General features: G+C 35.6%; 2 protein-coding genes across 8 annotated transcripts in view; both read left to right on the top strand.

The window, feature by feature from the left end:
- Window positions 1–1,657: 1,657 nt before the first annotated feature.
- pik3ap1 (phosphoinositide-3-kinase adaptor protein 1) lies at window positions 1,658–13,040 on the top strand. Its single transcript, XM_046836785.1, has 17 exons — window positions 1,658–1,812; window positions 2,811–3,236; window positions 3,423–3,658; window positions 3,896–4,037; window positions 4,471–4,613; window positions 4,966–5,092; window positions 5,266–5,462; window positions 5,775–5,943; window positions 6,146–6,223; window positions 7,550–7,834; window positions 8,032–8,088; window positions 8,199–8,395; window positions 8,554–8,626; window positions 9,418–9,585; window positions 10,059–10,129; window positions 10,382–10,485; window positions 12,163–13,040. Exons 2-17 carry the CDS (start codon window positions 2,831–2,833, stop codon window positions 12,272–12,274), a joined length of 2,565 nt encoding a protein of 854 aa, XP_046692741.1. The 5' UTR covers window positions 1,658–1,812; window positions 2,811–2,830; the 3' UTR covers window positions 12,275–13,040.
- Window positions 13,041–16,629: 3,589 nt separating this feature from the next.
- The window catches only part of LOC124396313 (sorbin and SH3 domain-containing protein 1), a 48,748-nt gene continuing 42,304 nt past the window's right edge, over window positions 16,630–23,073 (top strand). For 5 of the 7 annotated variants that reach the window (XM_046865426.1, XM_046865449.1, XM_046865443.1 and 2 more), the window contains exon 1: window positions 16,630–16,763. The gene's annotated coding sequence lies outside the window, so the exon portion shown is untranslated. Of the gene's footprint in view, window positions 16,764–16,880; window positions 16,962–18,975; window positions 19,102–23,073 lie in introns of those variants that run through there. The other 2 variants (XM_046865418.1, XM_046865410.1) reach the window with 2 other exon arrangements.

Here is a 23,073-nt window from a genome sequence, read left to right as displayed (position 1 = left end):
TTTAATAACCTCGACTTTACGAAGAATACATTTCACTAGCTTTTGGAGCATGGCTTTGAGAGATTTGTGCCTGTTCAGATATAAGAGCATAAGATATCAGGCACTGACATCTGGGGAGAAGGCTTTGTATAAAGTTGCCATCCCAATTCATTCCAAATGTGATGAGATCAAGACAGTCCACTTTTATCTAAGCCATATTTTTATTGACAATAATTTGTACAAAGGGGCTTTGCAAACATTTTCTAATAGCAGTCTCATAACAGTCCATTGTCCATTGAATATTTTGTGGGCGATCCAAGTCATTATTTTCATTACTGTAGTTCTAGTGTTTTACATGTATAATTCTGTACAGATACATTGTTACAGTTTGTAAACACTTTTGAGTACCAAAGCTAACTGGAAGGGTATTTTAAAAGGTAGTGTGTCACTTCACAGAAGTGAGAGTAAAGTCTGCATTAGATTTATATCTATTTTTTTATTTATACCACAATTTATACATAAATGTATTTTTTAAAGATGCATTATTTGTTTGTTAGCCACTATTGTTACTTCTTTTTAGCTAACCATTACATATATAAAATGTGAAACTCTTCCCTTTGCTCCCCAGAGCATGGCACAAATAACTTTGTTAAGTTTGTTAAGTATCAAACAAATTGTTCATTAATCATTATGCAAAATGGGTATCTGTTTTTCTCTTGTTGCATTGCGGTCATCAGACATGGACTCTGTGAACAGTTGGCTGAAAAATGAGTGTTAAAATTATTCTTATCTTTTTCCTTTGAAAAAAAGTGAAAAGAAATAGTAAAATTATTAAGATATAGTGAAATAAATGGACATATGGAAAAAAAATTAAAAACACTTAATTTATCTAACAAACAAACATGGGATCCCAATATTAAAAACCCTTATCCTAACTTAAGTAACGTATTATTTTATTTTGTATAGCGCTTAATGTGCAGGTTACAAGAAATTTAATACAAAAAAAATCCAATCAGGAAACTCTACCATGGAAATTCACAGTGTGTGTCCAAAAACACTGGAGTAAATCATCAACACTGTGGAAATTTTGTGTGTAACAACAGATTACACACAGAACTGACGTCAGATAGATTGGAATGGTAAGTTGCAAGGCAGCAAGAATGACATCCCTAAAATATTAACCCATTTCTATATAGGAATAGGGCAAAAGACACACTGGTCAGGCGCAGGATAATAAATACAAAAGTACATAATTTCCCCTTAAAAAGAGGTCATGTAGTTAATTAATATAGGCAATTGCGTAATTTTGTAAACAGCAGATTTGTTCAATAAATATTTGGTATTATTATATATGGCACACACACTTGTATAAATATGTGTGTGTTGTAAGATGAAGCCTGTCTTTATGACTTTATGATTAATCACTTACAGATTACATTTAATTAAATTTAGTCCAACTCCACTGCACATTTAAATGTATAATGCTTTTTCTTTAATACTGTGACCTACATTTCTGCTCTTGTTTTTTTTTACACCCTTCATAATGCTTGTGAGAAGTAACAGAATTTTTTTTCCCATAACTTGATACAGATAATCTCTGTCTTGTCAGATAGACATTTTAGGTAGTTTGTCACACAGTGTTTAAGGAAGTGACGTAGTCACACACTAGCAGGAAACGAAGAGTCTCTTTTAATATGTGTTACTCAAGTGCAGCCACCTTTCAGAGCCTGTACTACAGAAAAGTAAAAAAGAAATTGTATTAACTTGGAAAACTGGAAAATTGTCAAGTGGATGATTTGAATAGGACTTGGATATTTCTCATTGAGACATAAGGTAAGTTACTTTCATTAAAACCCTAACTATTAACTAAGTTGTATACAGTCGAGTGCAAAGCTTTGCATCCTATTTGAACAAAATGAAGAAGTCACTGGTCATTTAATATCAACGAGACATTTAGTGTGTTAGTTCTGACAAATGTCAGTCATCATTCTGTTAGGTGACAACAAAGGTCAAATAATGTGTTAGTAATAGGAAAATAATAATAATAATAAACATGTATAATCATATTAATAATTAGGACTATTCTTTGTGAAAGAGATACAGTACATATTCTCTATTAATCTGTATCTAAGCATGTGGCCTTTATAGCTTCTTTATATATCCTATTAGTCATACTTTTTAGCCCCCCTGTAGCCCACCGCAGCACATTGCTTTTTGCATTGAAACTTCCGTTTCTGGCAGGTGTTTTATAGTTCCTTTGCCAAATATCTTTTACTAAGGTCACATCAAACACTTTTCTTAGTATTTTTTGTAAAGTTTGTTTCATTTCTTGGATTGTTTTGGATATTTTTATCTTTTAGTTTTTTTCTCCTTAATATATTTTAAGCATTGTTGTTTTTAAAAGTTTATTTTTATGTAATTTCCTTTTCACAAACACCACATACAAACATAGAAAACAGAATTAAAAAAACTAAATACACACATCAGTAAATAATGCATGATTAGGAATTTGCCTACTGATTTGTCAGTCTTGCAGTTTGCTTGGTTCACACTTAAATTGTACTCTGAAAATAGAATACATCAAGGTTACACAAGAACAATGACTCCGTTCATGTTTTAGATGAGGATCCGTTTTTTTTTTGTCACAGTTAGTTTCAAATCAACAATCTAGCTTCTGGGTTTATAGTATCGAATAAGACATATTGTAGTCAAATTTTTAGGGATGTGTGGGTGTTATCAGTCCAAATGCCTGCAGACACATGGTCGTTTTCAACAGTTGGCACAGGAACCTGTACTTGAAACAGACAATAATTTTAACTCTTCTTTTGCAGTAAATCCTGGATGCTTAATTATGTGCTCAGTGTTAATTGTGCACACTAGTGAGGCCCATGACTGGGCCTCCTACCTAAAGCTTATCCTGGAGGCTTCACATCATTTCCCTGAGGATTCTATTTCTTTCTATCTTGTGGATGAGGAACTTTCAGTGCAAGATGAAGACTATTCAGTTTTTAGAGATAGCCAGTGCATCTTGCTGTTACTCTCAGAAACATTTATAGATATTCAAAGCGAACCAGGGGTGCGGAACACCTTGAAGAAGTTTCTTTGTCCGCCAAGAAAGATCGTTGCATTTTTGTGTGGCATCTCTGAAAACGATGACTTGATGGACTATTTTGAACACTGGAATTATTGGAGAAAGCTTGATTCAGATGACGAACCAGCACTGTATGTCTCTACAGTCTGTGAAGTTATTCAGGAAGGTATGTATTTTTTTGTTAAGGAAAAAAAATCTTGACTTTTTGAGGGTTTTTCATTTTGTGCCAAATCCAAAAAAAGGTCCCAAATATTTTAGAAATCTAGAACTATTAACCATGTAAACCATTCCAGCAACACTTTGTTTGTTTTTTCTGATTTTAAGAAAAAATAAGAATCTTTTTTCCCCAAAGAAATCATTGATATTCCTGAGGAAGAAGCTATTGCTGAAACTATGATCCAATCACCAACACAAATTTTGGATCAGCCTGATCCAGAGGAACCACACTTGGTCCATTCAGATAACTTCCAGTCACCAGAGGAAGATGTAGGGGTTTTTGATGAAAACTCGTGTCAACTGAGAAGCCTGTCTCTATCAGAAGAACAGAAATCATGCATTACAGTCCAACCTAACAGAATCCTCTGTGGGGTAAGTATTTAAAACTATTGTTTCATGACACACATTTGTAACTTGTCCTCAGGCTTGTCTGTGCTGAATAGCTGTGACATTTAGATCACACTTTTTTTTGTCACCAAGGCCTTTTTACAGAAAACACTTGCAATTTATTTATAAGCTTGTATATATGCCTGTATAAAAATTTGCTGTGTGTGACCATTTGTTGCCATTGTTTAATATTGAAATATAATTTCCTCTCCACATTTCCAGACCCAAGTGGATATTTATATCATCATGGCAAACAAGTTAAACAGTCAAGACAACATTGAAGTGGAGTTTCGATGTGAAAGTTCGACGAAACATGTGCCGGGAACTGCTGTGAACGAATATATTGTTACAGTTCAGTCACCTGGTGGGTCTCAGATCCGAGCAAGGAACTTCTTGTTTTTAGTTCCTCTCTAACTTTTCACTTTTAGTATCATTTGCATGTTATTTCTGGCACATTTGTGCGTACACTTTTAAATGATGTTGAATGTAATTTCTGATGGAGGTGCATGATATCATGAGATTGTAAACAGAAATGACATTAATGAACACTTTCCTGATAATTTCACAGGTATTGTCAGAATGTATCTGTTCGACACCTAAAACCTTAACTACTAAAATACTATTTTATTTTAAAAAGTGTATAATAATTAAACGCAAGTGTTTAAATAACATTTGTGTTCTCAGAAAAATCATAAAAATGGGATATTATTGCACTTTATGTATTTGTTGTACTTTATTGTATATATTATAAAATGCATATATCATATTCTAATATTATAAAATCGATATTCTTTCAGAAATGCCAACTGGAGAAGTTATTCTGCAGCTTTATAATAATGAGTCGCCTTTATTTTCAACAACTGTGACATACTACACAGAAATGGAGGAAATTAGCAATTATCTTGAGAAAGTTATGGACCCCGTGCATTTCTTTTGTCAGGTAATTGTTTCCATTTATTTTCACAGTTCATTAAGGTAATAATTTGACGTATTAAGATGGATAAACAGACTTAAGAAAAGACTTTATACTCTTTTTTGTGTTTGTGTTTTTGTTTGTGGTTTTGTATCTGCTCAAATAAAGCACATTTTATTGGTTTAAAAAATAACAGAAATATAAAGAACATACATATTAAACTGTACAGATTGTGTTGCTAATTCCTAATCTAAAAAACTGTGAGCCTTGATTAGAAGTAAAAATGTTTCTAATTTTTAAATACTGCATTTGTTGTAACTATCCTCTAATGTACACTGGTGTCATGTTGCTGACGTAAATGACACCGTTTGTTTTTTAGGCATTCAGTATTTCATCAAATTCTTTAGAGGAATTGGATAAATTGTTCACAGATTCTCTAAAAAAACAGATGCCTCCAAATGGACTAAAAATATTTGGAATTACTCAGCTTGATGAGGAGAGTACAAGTGAGCCCCCTTTTTTATTTCATTTGCATTAAAAATCACTTTCTCTATGTATAATGGGTATTATGTGATATGAATGATTTGGCACATACGTATTTTTATTTATAACACAAGAATTAGTATCACATTAAAACTGAATAATTACATCTTGAAACCTGCCCATTGTGGACACTCAGATCAGAGGGATGTGGAACTTCCAACGTTACTTCACTTCTCGGCAAAGCATGGATTAAAACAGCTGACTAGCACTTTGCTGCAATGTCCTGGAGCCCTTCAGGCCTACAGCATAGCGAACAAGCATGGGGATTACCCTAATACCATGGCTGAGAAAAGTGGTTTTCCTGATTTGAGACAGTTCATGGATGATTATGTTGTAAGTGGACATCAGTTTTATGTGTAAAACTTGGTATTTGCCTCACATTAATTGGCAATCATTAAAACACTCAAGATAACCTAATTTGGCTGTTTTTGAATTAAGTCATCTATGTCTTAATTATTTCTAATGTTCTAAAGCATTATATATGACAAAGTGCCACAATTAGCAGTAGGTTGTCCAACAAACAGAATAATTAATTATTATTGATAATTAATCATTTTATTTAATCATTTATTTATTCCTCACTTTATCAATTAATAGTGCCAATGTTGATCATGTTAATGCTTTTTGAATTGTAAAACCATCCAGGAGACCGTAGACTTAGTCAAGTGTCACATAGAGGAATCCATGGGAACTCATGAAGATGAGGACATTTATGAGCCAATGGCAAATTCATCGCAAAACTTTGTTGCAAAGTTTTCTCTTCAGGAGGACATCTACGAGTCCATGATGCAACTCAATCCTGACATACAGCTGTGTAAGTTAATAACAGCTTTCTGCAATGCATTCTGTGCCACAAAAATCGATATAATACACTGATATTCTCAAATACATTATAATAACAAAGAAAATGATAATTTGTCAGCTTTTTACAAACAATTTAATGCATCATTTCTGAGAAAGAATTCGTGACTGAAAATACATGAGTAAAATGCATTATGTGATTCCTTTCTCGGTAGATGAGGACTTGGAGAGTTTGGACAGTTCTTTTAATGAGTCTCATTCAGAAGACGCTGTGTTGAGAAAGTTTTTTGCAGGTGAAAGGACAGAGACATGACATACATGACATTTACTAAAAAATGTTTGGTTTGAATGAGATTAAAAGTTTAATTAGAGAGTAAAACTTTTTTTTGTAGTTTTCATTAAAGGTATTAACGTATTAAAGTACTAAATGTAGAATTGCTATATATTAGGGGTGTAATAGTACACGTATTCATACCTGAATTTTTCGGTACAGGGGTACAATCCCTCTTATGTGCGGAACATAGTTGAAATCTGAGTTCCTTCAGGAACATTTTAAGTAGCAGCCCGCAAGTTGGTTTGGTCTCCACTTTGCACTGAGAGCGCATTTTTTTTTAATCATAAACTTACATACACAACATTAGCAGAGGTATAAAAAAAGAAACTAGAGTTAGCACAGTGTCATTATGTCTACACACTCCATATTGGAAATAAGATTGCATGCATACATGAAAACGGTAATGAAACCATAGTGCTAGCATTAGCTGCTAATCAGGAAGTGACTAGCCTCTAACGCTAGCGATATGGATTCGCTTTATGAAGAGCTTTGAGAATTTCTCTTGAAAAATGTCATGACAATTCCACATATCGAGGGAGTGAATGAATTAAGGATGGAAGAAATAAAGATATTTGTTAAAGTATGTTGAATCTGTATTACTCAAATGGGGTCTAACAAATGTAAACTATTTAATAAAAAAAAATCCATTAATTTAATTTAATTTAATTTGAGCCAATTTAATTGATTACTAAATTGAATCAATATAATAAAAAGTGTATCACATTGATTTGATTTATTATATTAAATTCTTTATAAAATATTATAAAATAAGTTTTTATATCTTATTTAACCAAACAGGCAATTTATTTAAAATTGTAATAAAAATATAAACTGTTCAAATGTTGATGATCACAAAAATTCATAATAATAAAAAAGAGTTTATAAAAAAACGACAAGCAATTTAATGTTTTGCATTTCTTCCCCCTAACCATATCGAAATTGAACTGAACCGTGGCTTAAATACCGAGGTGAATGTTGTGTACTGTTACACCCTTAATGTATTTGGAACATAATTGATCAAAAAAGAAATAATGAATGTTTTGCATGAGTGTGAATATTTAACTGATCTTATGTTGAAATAAATTTTCCAGCATTTGATTGTATACATAAACATCTTTGAGTCCAACATTGTATTTGCAGATGTGAATTATGTGATATTACTGTTTACTGGATTATTATTGTATCATTTTATATTGAAATGTTTATGTAAGATTATGTAAGAGTTTGTGTAACACTAGTTTTTGTATTTTTTGTTAAGTAACTGACATCTAATATTTAACTTTAGCAAATGTACAGAAGCAGTCCGAGACAGAAGACGATCTTGCAAATAATGCATACTCGGGTAAAGAATTTGACGAGCCCGAACTGGAAAACATAGAAGACAATGTGGAAAACTATGAGGAGGACGATGAGGAAGACCCATATAAGCTCTGCTTTCCAGAGGAAATTTATGACACCATAGATGACGAAAGTGGCTTTGCACCTGTTATTGCAAATCGTCCCCCGGCCCCAGTACCTCGAGCATGCCCTATCTCTGAACCTGAGGAATGCAAAACCTACATTTCAACAGGTACCACATATATACCACAAATACAACATGCACCACACGTGTTCTATATTTTTTCAACTTTCTGATTTCGTTGGTGTAAACAACTGTTTCCATCAAAATACGAAACTCTTTGCTTTTGCAAATTGCATTTGATTGGTGCTCTCTTCTTTGAGTCTGATAAACATCAAATACATAAAAATTTTTAAACATTTTTGCAGTTTTCTCTTCCAAGAACTCGTTGTATTCAGAAACCAATAGCAACCAGTCTTCTCAAGGTATGAGTTCAAAAATTAATGCTATTATTTAAAATTATCTAAAAAAATAACAAGATAGTTGTAAAGTGGGATTAAAGTGTAATTTATTTTAATTATGTTCCAAACACCAGTGAGGCCAGCTCCAGAGCGAATGCTAAGCAGTGGCCACGATCCATATGCGGGCATGAAGACCCCGGGTCAGAGGCAGCTCATCTCCCTGCAGGAGAGGGTGAAGGTGGGAGCGCTGACTGTGGAGGAGGCAGTGCAGGAGTTTAAAGCCTGGCAATTTGACCAGGAGAAACGTTCCCAGTCCGTTCGGTTCCAGCAGGTACTCATAGAAAATCACTCTGCAATACATCATGAGCATCATGTTAGTTAATGCACATATTTATATATTCCTTTTAATACCAACTTGTTTTTCAAACATAACATTGTTTGACTTTCCATTTATATCATTATTTATTAAATAATTTTATCCATATCTAGGAAAATTTACAAAAATTACGGGATAGCATCATCAGACGTAAAAAGGACAAAGGAAAAAGTGGAAAAGTGTTAGGTATGCCCTTCATTTCACACTGCTTTTAATTCCAAAACATTAAGTAAAGTACAACTGCTATACAAACAATGTAGTTAAGAAAGAAGTGGTTGTTTATTTTTTATTTCCAGTAGACAATATTTGCCAGCTTTATTATTTAGAACCCTGATTTATATTTACTTTACTATGAATCTTCTACATGCCCTTTGTATACTTTACTTGGTGCCTCCTTCATTAGTGTCTTTTGAGGCTTTTTTCAATCATGAGGACCCTTTGAATTTGCTTCTTTAGGACGCTTCTTTAGGACTACTTTACTAGGCCCTTTACAAATTTTGCTAAGACCTTTCCATATGTCCATGTCATTAAGACCCTTTTTATGCCTGCTTTTCTGGAATTCTTCTTTATGCCCACTTTTTTCTGTCCCTTCTGTCAATGCACACATATGCTTACTACTTTATGCCTAGGCTCTGTACTAAAATAGTATGTTTCCATAACTCATAAATTGCCTACAATAAAAATGTCTGCCAAATTAATTAAAGCAACATTACATCATTGTTTCCCAGAGATACGTGTGGGCTGCATTTTTTACCTTCATGAGCTGTCATAAACTGCCATGAACTTCTTACACAATATTTAACTGTCTTTATCATCTGTCACTTCGTGTTTGAACTCTTTTACGTAACTTTTAACTCAATTTATCTTCTGTTTTCTGTGTGTTTTCTCTTTATATGTATATATATATATATATATATATATATATATATATATATATATATATATATATATATATATATAATTTTATTTTATATCAGATCTGGATATAACTGCTCCAGTGCAGAGGAACCTGCAATGGGGATCTCATATGAATGTTGAATGTTCAGTGTATGAACCAGCTCCTCGCTCCATTAACCACCCTCCTGCTTTAAACAAAACACCACAGAGGGGAACTTGGCATACAGGAAGTACATCCAGCACATCTAGTGAGTAACACTGCATCAGATGTTGAATAATTTCTCTTTTATATTAGTTTTTTCTTGATTTTTCCAAAGATCATTTTATTCATTTTATTTGCAGTATTTAAAGGTTACTCCTTTGAAATGTTGTGCGCTGATTGTCTTTATCATAGTGGCCTATAAAAATGGAATCGTCCTGGAACAGTACAGGAAATGCTGTTATGAATATTTCTCACACAAACACCTATATCACGAAGAATATTAATAATAAGTGCTCAGAAGTAGTTTTTTAATGTTTCTTTCCAATCATGGATAAGGCAAACAGCATATCATTCATAGCATATTCATGTGTTATACAGACTATATTTTATACAGCATGAGTTTATCGAGAACAGCAGCTATCGAAGGCCAAAAACAGTCTAGTCCAGATCTTTAAAACAGCTATAAGTATAATAAATAAAGGTGTTTCACATGTTAATGGTTATCTATGATTTAAACAGGCAGTGGCAGCAACAGGTTGAGCACGCTAAGTACTGTCAGCAACAGCAGTGGGCCAGATGGTGACCTAGAGGTGAACACAGTCTCTTTTCCCATCCTCTATTAGAATAATAATGACACTTATAATCACTTAAAAACATGTCCACATTTAAATAGAATGTCTTTATTGTATTTTAATCATGCATAATAATGAAGCCTAGCATTTTTAGGATAGGCACTCTCATGTGATATCATGTCATCACAATATCATGTGATCTTTAAAGGAAATTTGTAGTATAAAGCCATGTATTAATGTAATCAGGTATGTGTCTCTGTCTTGATGAAGGAGCCCCAGGAAAACAGTGTTCCTCCACCTCGCCCACCCCGGCCATCACCTGAAACTCGGCCCACACTCCCTCCTCCTAGAATCCCTCCACGTGTACCTGAACGGTACGTACTTTTTACCTGCGTTTCCACTGATTCAAAACTTTTCCGAACATAATGGGTTAAATGTGATGAATTTGATGGAATCAAGTTTCTTTCATGATATTTTCTTAAAATCTTCACCTCCCATAATAGATTATAAATGATTTGACTCAAACCAATTGACAAAACATTTTGACATTTTCTGACATAATTAAAATAAGTTAAAAGTTTTTTTTATATTATCCACCTAGTGAGTTATTTGCAGTCAGAAAGTGGAAAATGAAAGCAAAGTGCAAACAAGTTCCTCAATCCAGACTCCTCTAAATCATATTAAAGAGATGTGACAGAAAATACTAGACGAAACTGGGTAGTGACTATTATTTTCTGTAGAAATGGATCGTTTATTTTTACTGTAAGAAGTGCTGCGTGCTTGACATCTGTGACAGGAAGTTCTGTTTGGTGTAGAGGTATAAACTTTCCTCCATGTGGCAAACCATAAATAGAATCACATGTTCTTTCAACCACAAACGGAGGTACTATAAGTTTCAACTATATCGTGAAATATTTTTGTGCCTTTATCTACAGTAAGTCATATTTTTGTTTCATATATGTTAAAGCATAATATTCTAAACTTCCTGTTTTGTAATAGGAACAGGATGTTGTGGTTTGAACTAAACTGTAGACCTACTGTAGATAAGCCTGAATTAAGTGACGTAATAACAAGAAAAATGAACATGTTAACTTTAATAATACATTTCAGATCAATTTTAACACAGGTCTAGTACCATTCTGTGCCAAAAACATTTTAGCATCGCATAATAAAATAAAGCTGAAATACAATTAAACTACAGAGTTTACAACAACTATAGTCTGGAATTGCTAATAGTGGTATGAGTGGGAATTTGATGATAACATACAGGAAGTCAGTTCTATATTTAAAATGCTGGGTGAATAAAAAAGCTCCCTCCTCTTTATTTCAAAACACTCACTTGAATGTATTTCATGAAAACATCTTTTAAGGCACTTGTGTTATTATAATGTAGATATATAAACCATATTGATAAAGGCTTAAAAGTAATTAATTTACTACAGTGTGTAATGGTACATTGAGCTATGACATTTCAATAAAAGATTTGTAATGCACATCCATTTTTAGCGATTATCAAAGTAAAATGTGACATGCGCACAAATATTGAATATATTGTGCCTAGTTTGCACCAGAAAAAAAGCTTCTGATGTATTAAAGCTTACAGTGATTTACAAACAGTATGTTAAATGGATTTAAAAGGATTTGAAACCCACACTGCCACAATAAGACTTTTATCATGGCCTGTGGTGCTTTAGTGGTCAGGTAAAGATTATGGCCAAAGAGATAAGCAGTTACTTGTGCTGACACTGAGATGACATTGAAATATGTATCCGAAATTGTCATGTTGGTTTTGAGTTTTTTAGCTTTTTTTTGGTTATATATGCCATTAATTTTCATTTGCATTCCTACTGTAATTTTACTTGCATGGACAGTTTCTTTTAAGTTTTCATCTAGGCAGTGGTTACATCAGCTGTTATATTAGTGGTTTAATCTTTTATCCAAATCTTGAATCCTGTTACTGCTAAACTGCCATGGCTGGGCCCTAATGTAAGTTGCTTCAGGTAAAAGTGTCTGCTTAATGAGTACATTTTAATATACTATTCTATCTATAGGTTTCCAGACACGATGCTGAACGAGCGTTACGTATCAAGTCCAGCTCGTCACCTCCACCACGTGCCTCCTCCAAGATCCACCCCTCCACCACCCATACGACGGCCACGGTGATCATATGTTAGACATGACTTATGCTTGATATTGTCACTTTTGCCAAGCATATGGAACTTAAAAGTTGTAAAATACTTTTCATAATAAAGGATAAAGGCTGCCATCTGGTGGCCAGGAGTTGTTATTGGACAGCTAGAGGACTGCTGCACTGAAAGACCTTGGTTGTGATGCTTGAAAATGCCTTGGTGTTACTTTTGACTTTTGTTGTTGTTGGTGTTCTTATTGTTATGGTTGTTATTCTTTAGTAGCACATATTATACCTGAAATCACAATATTGTAAACTCAACAGTAATTACTAATTGATTTAAACATGTTGTTGTTCAATTGATTACTGGTTTTGCTTTGGTTAAATCATCATTCATATCGCAGCGTCTTTAGTAAACTAGAACCTTTAGATGATTTACAGTTTTATAAGCAGTATGTAATGTTTTAATCAAGGTAATTCAAAGCATTTATCACAACATAAAATCTACTTTATTCTTTTCTTTTATAAGCTCTATAATAACCTTTTACTTCTAACCAGAAGTGTTTATGTCTCCAAGACATATGAACTAAAAAGGAAACTAAAGATGAAATGAAATGACACTGATGATTGTTTAAAAAAAAAAAGCTGGTGTAGCATTACTGGCATCGTTCAAAATAACTGAAGATAGCTTTATGCTTAAAGGTTTTTATTTCTGAAAAAGAAATATTGTGAAAGCTGTATGAAGCAGAAAAGCACCCCAGTCAAATTATTTTCTTACAAAATAAATTTGTATGCAATGTATGCTCTCTTTGACAGTTCCTTACAGGTTCTTCAAACAGTCAACGCTAAAGGAAATTTATTCTGAATGCTTCATGATATATAGAAACTTAAAGGATTACCCCAGGGGTGCCTGGTGAATTACAGTGAAAATCTGTCTGCTTCTGCAATCCAGTTATAACTGGGTTATGGCTGGATCTTCAAGCAGGATGACAAACTAAAGGCTGAAATCCATATCAAAACAAAAGTGGTGCAATAGCCTGAATTAAGGCCTTTATTACCAGGCCTTTACTGTGGAAAAAATTGTGGGGTTGGCTAAAGAAATACACAAGAGTTCCAAATCTTCTTTAAAAAAGTCATATGTTCATACATACAGTCAGAAACAGCTAAGAGCATTTATCTATTCGAAGAACCTTCTTCTTCTTCTTCTTCTTCTTCTTCTTTCGGCTTCTCCCATTAGGGGTCGCCACAGTGGATCATCCGTCTCCATCTCCCTAATTCTTAAAAATCAGTACCAGCACACTCCTTCTTCAATCCTCAGGCATCCTCTCATCTTCCAGAATCTTATTAAACAATCTGGTTAAAAACTCAACTCCATCTCTCCAAAACATCTCCACGCTTCTTCTGGTATGTCATCTGGTCCAACAGACTTTCCACTCTTCATCCTCCTAATCGCTGCTCTTACTTTCTCCTCACTAATCCTACCCACTTCCTGCTTCACCATCTTCACATCATCCAAAATTCTTTAATTTTCCTCATTTATATGTCAGAAAAGCAGGTGGGACAGGGTGCACGATGCAAGGCCAGATTATTTTGTCACTGAATGCGCGTGACTGGTTGGGTGAATGGGAGGGAAAGACCCAAATGCAGGTTACAACCAGGTGTATGATGAAAACAGTTTTTAATGAAGAGCAATAAGATCAAAAATTGCTGACAAGCAGAGCAATGGGAGCTAAGCAAAAACAGTCTTATAACCAGTCCAAAATCCGAAGCCAGAACAGAGTCCAAAAAATCAGTCCTTAAACAGAACAGTCAGACCGTGCAAAGCAGGGAGAACCAAAACCAAAATCCAAAGAAGTCCAATCGGTACAAATCCTTTTCTCCTTCCTAAGTGTCCAATTTCTCATACTATCTATTTCAAAAAACTTTTAGGCCTCTTTAAAATTATTTTAGAATCATATTAGTTATGCTTTGCTAAAAAATCACTGTACCACACACATACAAGAGAGTCGGCCTGGCACACCTGGTCTTCACTGCTGAATTGTCTAGAGTTGTAGTAGTTTCATCAGTGAAACACTAAGGAAGGAGAGGGCAAAGCCTATTTGGACCACACCTGGTCTGAGGTGTTACACACTAAAGGAAATCAAGAGTTTCTCAAGGGAGTTCTCTTTAATTGGACACCACTCGATGCAGCAGGGGGTATTTCAAGATGAACAGCCTAAAGATCCATAAAGTTGCTGAGCAACTTAAGAGCTATGAAAATGGATTTGGACTGTAATTTATACACGCAGTCTGCTACAATGGCTTAAGACTACAGTTGGGATGAAAATTTCACTGAACAGTACACATCAACAGTGATGGAACTACAGTATGATGAATGGACATTTGGTGTCTCCAAGATGAGGATCGGTTTCAATTCAATTCAATTCAATTCATTTTTATTTGTATAGCGCTTTTAACAATGAACATTGTCTCAAAGCAGCTTTACACAGATAATGTGGTGATTAAACATAAATATGTTCTTTGTAAGTATGTTTGTCCCTGATGAGCAACTGTGGCAAGGAAAAACTCCCCGAGATGGCATAAGGAAGAAACCTTGAGAGGAACCAGACTCAAGAGGGAACCCATCCTCATCTGGGTTGCACCAAATGTCCATTTGAAGCAGATATACAATGTTGTGGGGTACAGTGATGATGATCAGAAGCAAACTGCACTCCCGAGTCAGTGCAGCAGACCGCCGACACCGACTACAGTCCAATCCGTCCTCAAAGCACCCGTTCTACTCCGAATTAAGAGACCGTCCCGAGCTGCACAGAAGTGTGAAGATCCAAGGAGGAGAGGGGCAGGAACACTGGTCACTGGAGCCTCAGGAGCATGTTTAACTCGACCGAGAGAGAGAGAGAGAGAGAGAGAGAGAGAGAGAGAGAGAGAGAGAGGGTGACGGAAGAGAAGGATATGGATTATTAAGTGTAACTATTGGTGTATGAAAGTTAATGTCACTGTGCAGTTTGGACTCCGGCAAGACTCGCTATGGCAGCATAACTAAAAGGGAGAACCAGAAGGTAACACAGACATGAGGGATCTCTGGGATAAGAGACGACCCACCACACCACCGTCAACAAACCTGAGTGAACGTGTGAATGTGAGGGGCGACAGCATACAAATATACCAGTTCACCAAACACTCTATATCCATGTTCCTCCAGATCTGTGCCTTTACCTAAGAAATCTACTGATAAAAGGCTTGACTAAATAAATACGTTTTCAACCTCGACTTGAACACTGAGACTGTGTCTGAGTCCCGAACACTGATTGGAAGGCTGTTCCATAACTGTGGGGCTTTATAAGAGAAAGATCTGCCCCCTGCTGTAGTCTTCATTATTTGAGGAACCAACAGATAGCCAGCACCTTTTGATCTAAGTAGGCGTGGAGGATCATACTGGTACAGAAGTTCACTCAGATACTGCGGTGCGAAACCGTTAAGTGCTTTATCGTCAGTAGTAATATTTTATAGTCAATGCGAGATTTGATTGGGAGCCAGTGTAGACTGATTAAAACAGGGGTGATGTGGTCGTATTTCCTAGATCTAGTGAGGACCCTTGCTGCTGCATTCTGGACTAACTGAAGCTTATTTATGCACTTACCGCACACCCAGACAGTAAAGCGTTACAGTAGTCTAATCTAGAAGTAACAAAAGCATGAACCAGTTTTTCTGCATCCTGTAACGACATCATATTTCTAATCTTAGCAATATTTCTAAGGTGAAAGAAGGCGATTCTGGTGATGTTATTCACGTGAGACTCAAAGGAAAGACTCGGGTCAATAATCACACCAAGGTCTTTGACAGCCGTACATGCTGAAACAGAAACACTATCCAGAGATGCTACGTAATCGGAAAGTTTACTTCTAGCTGCATGTGGTCCTAGTAAAAGTACTTCCGTCTTATCTGAGTTTCCCTTCTGAGTCTGATTCCTCTCAAAGTTTCTTTCCTCATACCATCTGAGGAAGTTTTTCTTAGCATTGTCACCACTGGCTCGCTCATTACGAATAAACTTATAGGCACTAAAATAAAGTCAGATTTTATAACTTACTTATCTCTGAAAAGATGCTTTGGGACAATGAACATTGTTAGAAGTGCTATACAAACAAAACTGGGTTGATATCAACCAAGAGGCAACCCACGTGGACACAGAAAGATGTCCAGATACTGCACACTTGTTAACTTAACCACTGGACCTAAAACCGTTCTAACAAACTCTGAGTGATTATTCATCACTTGGCCTAACTGAAGTATTGTTGCAGCAGTGTTGTTTTTTTTTTTTTTCTGCGGGTGGATCCACGTGCTTGATTTTGCGCTAGTCTCCGCCCCCTCGCGCCCCGCCCACCCCAGCTCCGGACAGTCAGAGAGTGACCACAGGGAGTTTTATGCTAATGAGCGCGGGGCCAAAGCTGCTGGCGCACGAGCACGAGGACTCATTCTAAACTGCGTCGTCACCACGGAAACCTGGACTGCTTTCGCGTGAACAAGGTAAGTCTCGAGCGCGCGCGCAAAAAGACCCGTATGGTCCTGTTTACTGACCGTGCAAGTGCACCATACGGGCTGTAAAGTAAGTGGAGCGCTGGGCAATGACGTGCAATACAGTAGTGCAGCTAGTGAGAAGACATTTGGGATTTGAGTCTCCAGGCTGCTGTGTCCTCTGCGGTCAAATGTGCGGCGCTGGCAAAAGTGAGTTGCTCGAGCGCGGCGTACTGAAAAGCCTTACACGCAGCAATGCGGGAGAAATCGCGATGCTCGACTCTTTCACTTGGTTTTCCATCGTACCTCAAGGTGAAGATGCGAGTGGTGCAAGCTCGAGCGTGAAACTATCATCAGGACCGTGCGTGGGTGTGCACGAGCGTGAGTGCGTGTGGAGTGTAGAATGAATGGCCGGCGTCAAAAGGATTTGTCATTAGTATTCTAATAGTATTCGCCCTAAAAAATGAACCGAGCAGCTAGAAAAAGATCCTGAGCTCATTATTTAGTTTGATCCATTAAGCAGAGTTTTATTGCTCTGGGGAAGCCTTTGATCATGTGATCCAGTGCATGTTATGGATAAGCAAAAAAAAAAGTGCACACTTCTGCAAAAAAAAAAAAGAAGCCTACACTTGATGTTGATGCAGACATTAAATCTATAGATTTGAAGTTTTCTTTTTGTAGCAGTTGAGCTGCTCTAATGGCATGCAGATAATGCGGTATTGGATTAGAAGAACATCCAGACCAGCATGCTCTTATAAGGGCAGCTCGATCTGCTGGGGTGCCATCTGTACTAAATATTTTTTTTCCAAAGACTCATTAGACAAGGCATGAGCTGTGGAAAAGTTAGACAAAATTTTAATATGAATGAACTCGACCATGGCAGGGTTCACACTGTTCTTTTTAATCAATGTGGCCTCATCACTCCTTCTTTTAAATAAATAATGTGTGGACTGGATTACTGTTGTACATTTGGGATTACACTGCCGAGCACTTAGAAGATAGCAAGACTCATTTCATTCATTCATTCATCCATTCATTTGTTCATTCATTTATTTATTCATTCTATCATATTGCACTGGTCAGGTTTGTGGTTGATCAAGTGCCTATCACAGAAACACTGGAGGTGAGGCAGGAATATATCCTGGATAGTATGCTGGTCTATAATCGTGCACACACTCACTTATTGGGACTATTAAGTGTCACAAGTCCACCTGCATGCTTTTAGGATGAAGGAGGAAACCCACTTAGAGCCCAGGAGAACACGTGAAACTCACATTCGCACACATACAAAGTAACCTGAGCTTAGGATCAAACTGGGGAACCTGGAGCTGTGAGCCATTGAGCTGCACCATAAAACCACCATGATCTAAGCCCTCACTAAATATTTTATTGTGTGCTGATAAATTTAAGGACTTCCTGAACAGGGATGACAGGGAGGGGAATTTCATTTACGATTTATTTATTTATTTATTTATTTATTTTTACAAAAAAAGGTTTATTTGAGGTTAAACATTTTGCTGAAGTTCACCGCTTTGCGTTGAAATGATTTAGTAATCCAGTTTGGAAATAAAGTAAGTTAGAAATAAGTTTACATAATAAACAGTAAACAATATTATGCTGTTTTATGCAACCAGTAAGTGGAAGAAGGGTTTATGGTGCTGCCCATTTGCATAGTATCTAGATGAAAGTATAAAATATTTTTTCCAGGGTGAATGATGCAGGTGTTAAACAGTTTATGGGTGTTGTGAAGAATCCCTTCATTCTTGTAATCCAACCGATAATAACATTTCAAGACATAGTACAAACAAAAGATGTAGTAATGTAATTGCAGTGTTGTGGTTTGATTATTTCACTCAGGCCTTATAAATAGCAGTATCCCAACTTGTGGCTCGTAGGAAAAAGAATTTGTGGGAGATGCTGTAAAGCAAAAAGGTAAAAAAGAAAGTAAGGTCAGAGGTGAAAGGCAAACTGCCTGTGGTGAAGTTGAGTATCACTTCAGCATTTTGAAGCTTTTTGCTTCTGCATATTAAACATGCAAACTGAGCAGTGTTTCAGACATGATGCCTTGTAAGGTCACATCTTAAGACCGTTGTTTTTAGGCGCCTTGTGTACTTAAAGGATATTTTGAGGAAATATTTCAGGAAGGATGTTAGATTACTTTAAAGGAAATGCGTCTCATTTTGGATGTAATACAAGTGACCTGAAATTCCCAGAGGTGGTCCAGTCAGTCAGTGAAATGAGAGATGCAGGAGTTTTCTGTTCAGCTGTAAAAGAGGCATCAAACAAACGATGGCTGTGGAAATGGGATTTTCAGCAAAATGCTTAATGAATTTCGTCTAGCTATTTAAAGGTAGGTGCAGTATCCCAAAAGATCTGTTTATCTATTGTGTAACAACCTTGTATTCATGCTGTAGATTTTTCTTGTTTGTTCTTGTGTTGCAATACCATTAAAGGGCCACTGTAATATAATACTTTTAGAAAATTATTTTAAAAAGAGAAATAATAATTGAGTGATGTTCTAACAATTGATATTTTTAACAGTGACTTATAATGGGGGCGACACAGTGTAACAGTTGGTAGTGTTGCCACCTCAGAGCTCCAGGTTTGGTGGATCAATCCTGAGCTCAGATTACTGTCTGTGTGGAGTTGGCACGTCTGATATGTCTGAGATGTTCTCTGAAGTTCTCTGTTTCCCAAAAAAACACGGATGGGTTTTAAAATTGGTTGAATGTATGAATGTGTGTGCATGGTGACCAATTATGTGTGTACTCAACTCAAATAAGCACTATTAAAAAGCATGGTGAGCAGAACTGCATCTCTTGAAGATCACCATGATGAACCTTGAAGTGGATGGGCTACAACAAAAAAGACCACATCAAGTTTCACTCGTGACAGGCAAGACCAGGACTCTGAGATAACAGTGGTTGGTTACCTGGATAATTATATGAATGAGCAGGAATACAGCTGGTTGTAATATAGTGCTTCATTTTATTAGAATCACATTTATGTTTGGCGGAAAGCTTTCATGTAGGAGTGTTTCTTTAGAATAAAAATATTTAGAGGTCTGGGTTTTCTCCTAAAATACCGTATGTGCATGCATTTATACACATTATTAAATAGATAAATCAACTATACTAAATTATGACATTCGGGTAAAATTCCAATGCTAGACTATTGGGATTACAGTGTCCCTAGGCTGATGAATAATTTCTGTTGACTGTTAAATTTTTTATAACTTGTATAGAGTCAAGTTACTTGTGTTTAGTGCAGTGAGTTGAAACACAGGCACAATGATTTGTCTTCAACAAATTACAGACCTTTGGAAATGCTTTTGATTTGTGTTATAGATTAGGGTGTATGTCTGAACAATACTAAAGATGACTTTTTTTTTTTAATAAAGACTGGAGGTGTAGTAATTTTGTCACGATTCCAGAATTTTTAAAATATTATTTTTGCGCTGATATTGTAATATGATATATTCTTACTTCACTCCTAAATACAACACTTTGTGTATACAGTATATACTATCAATGGATATTATTATTCATCTTTTAATACATTTCTAAAATGATTAAATCTTTATTTTTTTTTATGGTGAATACATTTTTAGTAGGCCAAAATGACACATTCCCACCACAATTAGAGTAATTGATGTAAGAAATAGTTTCACAATAGTTTCACAAAAATAATACACAATTAAATGTACATTTGTGTACCTTTTTGTGAAACTATCGGGAAGTATTGTAATAAATGAGCTTTAAGTTTGACAGCATAATCCATATTTAAGATTGACATACCTAATGCACATTGTATGATTTGAAGACAAATTCAAGAAGCTGTCATAGGATGCAAATATTTTTCTGAAACTAACAGGATTTTCATAAATGCCATATTTCAGCTCTTTTGTGAGTTTTTTTGGAAATAAATTCAGCCTTATTCAGGTTGATAGATGGGGCCAATTGTTGTCGTAACCAATATGTAGAATTGCGATTGTTCAGCTAATGGCATGCATGTTTCACTATACCAGCATTGAAATGATTGAGGACCCTTTTCCAGATGTGGAATCAGCCATGAACATGTGATTGGATCTCTCCGTATTTGATTACCTCAGATTGCCTAGCAACCTTGTGCCCACTGTCTTCCCACTCAACCTCCTTCACCAATATTGGCTGCACCACGTGTGATAGTTGGGCTCGGTGTGTTTGTTTGTGTGTGTGTGTGTGTGTGTGTGTGTGTGTGTGTCTAGGTTTAAAAGGTTTATGTGTGCACAGCACCATGCTGATAAATTAAGATAAACAAGGTGATGAACAAACAATTTACGGCTCCATTAGATTGCGCTGACAGATTTCTCTTTTCACTTCTTGCTTGCGTGGCAGCTTGTTTTGCAGCTGGCATGATGAGGGCGAGAGAACGGTCTAAAGAGACCTCCCCTTAAAGATGCAAATCATTTTGACAATATACAAGCTTAGCCACGGATGTGAAACTCTGTGATCACAAGACAATATAGATATATAATACCGTACAATACATTACACATGATTGAATTGCAGTAGGCAGGTTAATAACAGCAATAAACAAGTATGGCCCTGCTGGCTATGTATGTGTGCACATATCTGACACATTCGTGTGTTATCATTCTTTAAAGGCTCCCATCATTACTCAACAGTGAAACCTGGAATTTTCTGTCATAGTGTTATGCTGGCCTCCATTATGGAAACACTTGAAATGGCTGGATTATCAGAGAGCTGTTTTTAGGTGTGCCGGAACAGTCCGCATCCCCCGAGCAAATTATTAGACTTCAGTCACATAACTGACGGATCTGAAACAGTTGTCACAGTCTGCGTTCCATGAATAAGTAGCTGCATATTCCTTATGAGTGTGTGAGCTTTGATAGCAAAATTATGCCTTATAACTCACTGACGAAATAAATGGTACTGGTTTAATTGGATTATAATCAGGAAAGATGTTGTCAAGTGTGAAATGGAGTAAGCTAAAGGAGCTTTTTGCCCTTAATTTGAGTTTAGCTCAAGCTCAATTAGTCTCGTTTACAAGACAGCTAATATTTCTAGCACATTTGTGTAAACAATTATCACCACAGTGTAGCAGTCATCAGTCAGGGTGCAAAAATATTTATAGACTGTGACATGCTTGGTGTAAATCCCCCTTGATAACACAAAGCATAAGACCCAGGAGATAGCACTATAAAACACAGTTTATACATATGATCACTTATGTATAAGTTAGCAATACATATGTTGTTACTGTACTACAGAGTAAAGAGTAAGCTATGTGGCAATTTTTATTTTTAAAGTATCCATAAGCTTGAAATAACACATTCATTTACTAATACTTTTAAGCAAAATGATTTGTTCATTGTTGAAAGATTGGTCTAAGGGTGAAGCATTGTCTATTGCAGCATTGTTATTAAAAGAATAAATACAGATTAATTTATATAATATATAAGTCCCTTTTTTGCTAAAATTTTATTCAAATGTGTACAATAATAACCAGAATTTTTCCAACCATTTATTCTTGAGCTCTAAACAGAAACAACACGTTTGCTCCAAGTTAGCATTGTTAGCTTCTAACCGGCAGGCAGTGATTTCTAACAAAATAAAATTCATGGAGCACAGTACCCTTTGCTATATGCTTCACAAACCACTAAGAGTCCCTGGACCCCACTTTAAGATTCAATGACATTTTTTTTTTATGTGGAGGCCCCAGGGCAAATATTTTATTAAAATACCTTTTGGTGGGTTTAAATCGTAAATAAAGCTTGGTGAGATTCAAAACAGTATTTTAATAACTTGCGTGACTGCAGAAATAGTTTGATTTATTTAATTTACATTGTTTTAGTGTTTGGTTATAGTCATTTAATACTCATTCTGACTAAAGTTGGTGACTTGCATCATCTAAATGTGTGCTTTAAGTTCTGTCAGGTTAGTTTAAGTTAACTAGCTGGCTAAGTTTAGCAGTAGAGTTCATGAACATTTACAATAATATGACTTGCCAGGAAATGTAAATACTACCGTACTTAAAATGTATATAGAATCCCCAAATTCTCAAAATATGCTAAAATATCGGAGAATATAGGAAATATAAGACAATGTTTTTATTCTTTATAGGAGGAAAAGTTGGTCTTTTAATAAAGATAAGATGACAAAAAGAAGAAGGGAAATGTGAATAAAGAATGATACAACGGTTATAGATCATATTTTTCATTTCACATTTCATCACAGACATGGCAACAGAGGACACTCATGCTTTATCAGACATAACATACCAAGTTTTGGCTCGATTTCTTTTAAACAAAAGTAATATC

Source organism: Silurus meridionalis, chromosome 2 (genome assembly GCF_014805685.1).
Source record: "Silurus meridionalis isolate SWU-2019-XX chromosome 2, ASM1480568v1, whole genome shotgun sequence".
In the NCBI taxonomy this organism is placed as follows: domain Eukaryota; kingdom Metazoa; phylum Chordata; class Actinopteri; order Siluriformes; family Siluridae; genus Silurus; species Silurus meridionalis.
Note: the sequence above shows the minus strand (reverse complement) of the source record. Positions and strands in the feature narration are given on the sequence as shown.

Bases quoted from the DNA above. Each gene is read 5' to 3' on its own strand.
- pik3ap1 (XM_046836785.1), top strand. From the start codon at position 2,831: ATGTGCTCAGTGTTAATTGTGCACACTAGTGAGGCCCATGACTGGGCC. The intron at 4,614-4,965 runs GTAATTGTTTCC...TTTGTTTTTTAG, and splicing joins CCGTGCATTTCTTTTGTCAG to GCATTCAGTATTTCATCAAA. The intron at 9,586-10,058 runs GTGAGTAACACT...TGATTTAAACAG, and splicing joins AAGTACATCCAGCACATCTA to GCAGTGGCAGCAACAGGTTG.